This window comes from Pelmatolapia mariae, linkage group LG22, assembly GCF_036321145.2.
Source record: "Pelmatolapia mariae isolate MD_Pm_ZW linkage group LG22, Pm_UMD_F_2, whole genome shotgun sequence".
In the NCBI taxonomy this organism is placed as follows: Eukaryota; Metazoa; Chordata; class Actinopteri; order Cichliformes; family Cichlidae; genus Pelmatolapia; species Pelmatolapia mariae.
Genome location: NC_086245.2, coordinates 7,874,674 through 7,880,554, shown reverse-complemented (window position 1 = coordinate 7,880,554; position 5,881 = coordinate 7,874,674). Strand labels below are relative to the sequence as shown.

The 5,881-nt window shown below is 37.3% G+C and overlaps 1 protein-coding gene across 1 annotated transcript; it reads right to left on the bottom strand.

The window, feature by feature from the left end:
• Positions 1-1,848: 1,848 nt before the first annotated feature.
• LOC135933651 (hepatic lectin-like) lies at positions 1,849-5,881 on the bottom strand. The gene is made up of 6 exons (XM_065471784.1): positions 5,794-5,881; positions 2,972-3,103; positions 2,711-2,788; positions 2,314-2,465; positions 2,107-2,231; positions 1,849-2,014 (listed from the first exon to the last, which is right to left on the bottom strand). The coding sequence occupies exons 1-6, from the start codon at positions 5,879-5,881 to the stop codon at positions 1,849-1,851; spliced, it is 741 nt and encodes a 246-aa protein (XP_065327856.1).

The window sequence follows — 5,881 nt, the reverse complement described above, 5'->3', positions numbered from 1 at the left end:
ACTTTTCATGTACCAAAGTGTTTAAACAATATAACATGAATTTAAATTAATTTAATTAGACTAACTTGGTACAAACATGTTAACTGAATAAAAGTCAAATTAATTGAATGTTAATGTGAATATTATGTTACACTTACAAACATAAATCATGTTGAAACAACACAATCAAGATGGATTAATATAACATGATTTGTTGAGATGGAATATAAGTGGCAAGATAAAATTACGTTCATCCAATGAATTTTTTTTTTGAGTGTGGTTGTTACAGTAAAAAAAATATATAACCTTCTCTACTTGGATTTTATGTTTTTTGTCCGATTTTAGATCAATTGTGTTAATACAGTATGTCAAAATGAAAACATAACTGTAAATTCAGACACGTGCAGTTGTGCTGAAAAGAATGATACCAAACAAGGCAAGTAAATAGTTTTTAAAGGTGAAATGTGGAGGTCAAATCAAAAATACTCAAAAATGGCCAATTATACCCAGGACCCCAGAGGGTTAAATATTTTTTTAAAGTAACGCAATAGTTACTTTTCCTAGTAATTAATTACTTTTAGAATCTTGTAACTCATTTTTTTGAAGAAGTAACTATTAACTATAATTAATTACTTTTTCAAAGTAACTTGCTCCGTGGCTACTGGGTGACCCCTCGTCTGGGGATCTCCTCAGCCCTTCCCAGGAGGGTGGCACGGATGCCCCTCCGGTGGTACTCCTTGGGCTCTCGCACTCTAGGGCTTCTGGATGTCTGGAGCCTGGATCTCCTCCATGCCTGCTTCATGCCCTGGGGGACGGGCTATGGCTCCCTACATCCTCTAGCAGACCGTTACATGGGGAAACCTTTTGTATACAAGCGCGCTGATCCACACAGGTGTGCACATGGGTGTTCACTGTTCGTAGACATAAACTACACCTTTCTTAGCTGCTACTTCAAAGCACATTGTGCGCTGTCTGTCCTGCGTGCTGCACAACCACATTCAATATTTAGTATTTACTGCTGTTCACACTTAGCTAGATTAACGTGATGGTGTTGTGTTTAGTATGTTGCTTTGTTTGTTTGTTTTTTTGCTTGTTTTCTCTTCTTTTTCTCTCAACAGGTGATCCAGGAGATTTTTTTTCTCTTTGTCTTTGTAAGTGCCCTTTCTCACTGTCCCTCTTCCCTTCTGTTTTTCTTTTCCTTCCTCTCTTTCTTTCTCCCTTTCCTATCCCCCAGTCATGTCTGTCCCATCTGTAACAACTGAAAATAAAATAAATAATAACAACAAAGTTTGATCAAATGGACCAATACGGCAATGCCATGATGATCCATTTGGCAAAATAAATCCATTTGGTATCCTTGTTGGTCTTCAGACAACAATTCTGACGGCTAAAGAACCAAATGGGACAGACAAAAAAAAAAGAAAAAAAAAAAAAAAGTAACTTGCCCAACACTGCACTCCAGTGGCTTTGAGCGCAGATGAAAACACATTTTATTTATGTCGATTTCTCAATTATAGCTGTACTGACAAGTGTCAGCCAATCAGGCGACTCCAAATACTGTAATGGTCAGTTTCCCTTTTTTTTTTTCACTGATATCTATTACTTACTTCATTTTAGCACTTAGCATTTCTTCTATTCTCCTTTAAATGTGATAATAATTAATAAGAACCTCAATAGCTATATTACGTATTGATTGATTCAGTGAAATCCAAAATTTGGGGGATTTTTTTTATCATGCTCTGTTTTTGGGTGTTTGTTTGTTTCTCTCTTTGTTTGTTTGTAACAATTCTTTAAAAAATTGTATCACTCCGCTCTGGTGTTCAACATGGTGAACTGTGTTTCAGAAAGATATATATTTAAGCTGCACAGTTACTCCTGCTTCTCACAAATACTTCTTTGAGGCTTTGAGCAGGACTGATCAAACCAACACTTCAGATCTTTAGTTTCACATTCTTTTCCCATCCTCACACAGTCCTCTCCATTAGGATCTTTTCCTGCCACATTGTTTGGCTCTTTGCCAGTCCAAAACTTCAAACTAAGAGACGAAGAAGAGAAAGAAGTAAAAACTGAGAATGTTTATTCTGGAAATGGAAAACAATAAAAAAAAAAATTTCACAACAATCAAACCTTTCATCCAGTAGTGATCCGTCCACCCACAACCATCTGCCCTCTACTGCTGAGTCGGTCAGCCCGATCCAGAACTTGTCCTCACTTTCTTTCATTTGTTCTCTCACTCTTCTCTCAAGGAATGCCTGATCACAAAAAGAAAAAGAAAATTACCTTATTTGACAGCTCTGTACTGAAATACGTGGAAACATGACTAGTGTTTAATACCTGCTCCTCTCTGCTGTCTATCTTAACCAGGTCTCCTCCTTTAGCTCTACATTCATCTCTGCTCTGTTTCCAGGATGATTGACTGATGGAGAAGTAATAGCACTTTCCTCCATGTTCCTCCCAGCCTTCTTCACATTTATAAAATGAATCATCTTCGAAGAGATTACAGCAATGATTTCAGTCTCGTGGAAAAAAAATTACTGTTCATATATATCTATAAGGATACAAATATGCCAAAGAGAAAATTCATCCAAACGTAATTTGGGGTTTCAGAAAGGTAGGGTGCACTGTGCTGCATGATTTAAGAGAGTCTCTGTTAGAATAAAGGATAACTAATAATTAATTTAATCAGGACTATCGTTTTTTTTGACGATTGAATGTAAAAAAAAATGCTTACCTGTCAGAACATTTTCACCTTTCATTATGTGATCTTCCAGTTTTTTCAGTGATTCTCTGGTTTTCATGTTTTCAAACGCTGAGTTAAAAAATGAGAGAAACAAAGATTTTGTAAATTAAGAAAAATTTAAAAAAGCAAAAGAAGAAAAGCTCTGTAAAAGATAAACAATCTTTGGGTTAGGGTTAGTGCAATAATTTGTGGAATATGCAGTAATGTTTGCACCTCATCTTATTTATAGAAAATAAAAAAAAGAAAACTCACTTGCAAACTCACTGAGGCGATAAATAATGAGGAGAGCAGCTGCCAGCAGAAGACAGAGAACCACCAGGGCCACTCTCTCTACCTTGACCTTTGACCTTGTGCTTGACTTTGCATGCCAAGAGTCAGTTTCACCTGATGAACATTTAGAGGAGAAACAGATGTGAGCCTTCAGAAAAATGTGTATTCATCTGTTATAACAGTTTTAAAAAAATTTTCAAAATATAATACTATAGTACTACTATAATAGTACACTGTATTATAGTAGAATGCCAATGCAAGAACATTTAAGTTGATTAAGATGCTTTCCTCCAACAGGAAACATCGCATACGTAAATATCACCCATGTTAAAACATGTTATCATGTCACACGTCCTTATGGTCAGTTCCTCTTTTTATTTGGTCTCGGTTACTTCCTTTTTCACACCTTTAAACACTTAACAGTTTATCTTATTATTCTTTCTTGCATATTTGTAAATATTGATTTATCCTCTCTGACAACAATTATTTCGAATCTTTACATTTTTGATAACTGCAAGGACTAAAATAAATTGATATGATTAAAGAATGACTGGCGTCCAATGTGTCTCACCTTATAAGAGAATGAGTGAGTGATTAAAGAATTAACGTGGGCTTGGGATATTTTTAGGTCATGTACAGTTAATGTTGTTCTATTCCAGTATACAAACCTTATTCTGTCACGGCTAGTGAGACAAGCCGTGTGGAGTGAGAGAAGGACCCAGAAATGCAGGCACTGACTTATATGAGAAGAGTGAGCTTTGTTGACACGGGGTGTCAATAAAGCTGTCAGTAGAGTGACGCAGAGGTGGCGAGGACAGGAACTAAGAAATAAACAAACTAAACAAACCTGAAACTATGACTCGCGGGGTACAATGCAGGACAATGCCAGGGTGAAACACGGAATGACACAAGGAGGAAACAGAGACAGACCAGTGACGTGCACACATGAACACACACTAGAAATGCACAGAGAGAGAAATGAGGAAACTGCACACAGGAGGGAGACACAGCTGAACCTAACTGACATGACGAGACAGGGAGGATGCAACCTAAATACACTGACATAGGACGCGGACCTTGACAACAAGGTCTCAACTCAACATACATGCAAAGACACAGACACAGAGACACGGACTTTACACAGAGACCTGAACTGGAACAGAGAGACGACACAGGCAGGGATGACCAGACACAGAAACAGAGGGAGCACAGAGTAACATGAGGGGTAAAGGGACTAAAACCTAGGATGTGGAAATACAAAACCAAAACACAGGCAATAATAATGCAGCAAATAAATAATAAACAACTCAACACACTGGGTCACAGACCCAGGACTGTGACATATTCACACTGTGGCGGGCGTGGTTCGTGGTGCTGCTGCGGTGGAGGCTGACACACCTCCCCTGCATGTAAGAGTGAACTGGGTGCTAAATGAAAGTTGCTGTTGTTGAAGTGTTCAGCTGCGAGCTGGAAAGCTGCAGCTGTGTGTGTAACTTGACAGCAAGAAGTAAATAAAAGAAAGAAGTATGCTGAAAAGCATTGAAGTGTGGTCGGGTCCGTCTTTACTGCCACACACACCTTTTATTAAAATCAATTTTAGTCAGACTGATGATTGTTAGCCTGATGAAGATCACTCAGATCAGATCGAAGCTCTCTCTTTGTCACCTTGCTGTTGTTTTATCACCTCATTACCCCTTAAAGCCTGGTGTATCATATTTGGTAGCTACATTTTATTCTGGGTTTTTGAAACCTCTACGTCATTGGTGTGAATTGCACAAAAGATTTTAAATAAATACATTTAAAAAAAAACTAGGTGTAGCAAATATGATGCAAATTAAAAATCATATATGGAAATTAAAACTGATATAATTTTTTAAACAAATTTGTATGAGGGTTAAATAAACTTTCCATTTTTAAAATAACTAGAATTTTCTTGCAATGATTTCATATTTAAGGTTTTAAGGGGTCACTGTTCTTACCTTCTCTGCAGCTCTGTGGACGGCTCATCATGCTGAGGCTTCAAAATCCTGACTGCAGAGTGAGTCCAACTGTCTCTGAATCACAAAAACATAACAAAAGATTAATAATTACTCTGATAAACTCTTGTTGTTATTTATTCTATTACTATGCATTTAATATAGATGTAAATAAGCACTGGTGCTCATTCTAATTCTTTCCTTGCGCCTTACTGTAGACTTGTAATAAGCATAAATGGCAACTTCATGTTTCACAGCTTTTAAAAAAACCAACTTCCTAAGCTAAAGCGGATGGAGGAGGCGTCATTGATCGTCTTGTTCCTCCTACCAGAGTAACTGCTGTTATTACAACCAAGGCAAAGTTGTTGATTTGTTGTTGAGATGTGTGCCCTGTGGTCTAATGTGCGGACTTCTCACATACAAAACATCTGAGTTCTCTCAGATTGCTATTAAAAAACAACAAAGTGTTTCAAATAAGAAGTGAGCAGGTCAAGGCAGAAAAAAAAGAACTGTTGATTGGATGAGCTGGTGTTTTAACACAGCTGTTAGATGAAAAGCAACACAAACGTTGGTCTTAAATTTGAGAAAACACATCTAAACATAGCCATGCGAACAAATTTTGCAAAGAGAACATTGCTGTGATAATATAATATGTGTGCATTTGAGTTTAGCACACACAGCAGCCATATGTACCTTGTTAAGCAAATGTTGTTCATATTTTACAGGCTGAAGTCAGTTTCAGGCACATAGATTTAAGTTGTCCAGTTACTGCTGGTTTTTCACAATTAATTCTGTAAAGGTTCTGTGAAGGATGATTTAAACCAATACTTCTGGTCATGAGCTGTTCACAGTCCTCTCCAGTATATTCACTATTTGTCCCATTTAAATTGTTGGTGCCCAGTTGCTGCTGCGCCAT

What these genes read in the sequence shown, in the direction of transcription:
- LOC135933651 (XM_065471784.1), bottom strand. Translation starts at nt 5,881, where the DNA reads ATGGCGCAGCAGCAACTGGGCACCAACAATTTAAATGGGACAAATAGT. An exon ending in TCGCCTCAGTGAGTTTGCAA is followed by an intron (nt 2,789 to 2,971) that starts GTGAGTTTTCTT and finishes TTTTTAACTCAG; the next exon opens with CGTTTGAAAACATGAAAACC. An exon ending in AGGTGAAAATGTTCTGACAG is followed by an intron (nt 2,466 to 2,710) that starts GTAAGCATTTTT and finishes ATCTCTTCGAAG; the next exon opens with ATGATTCATTTTATAAATGT.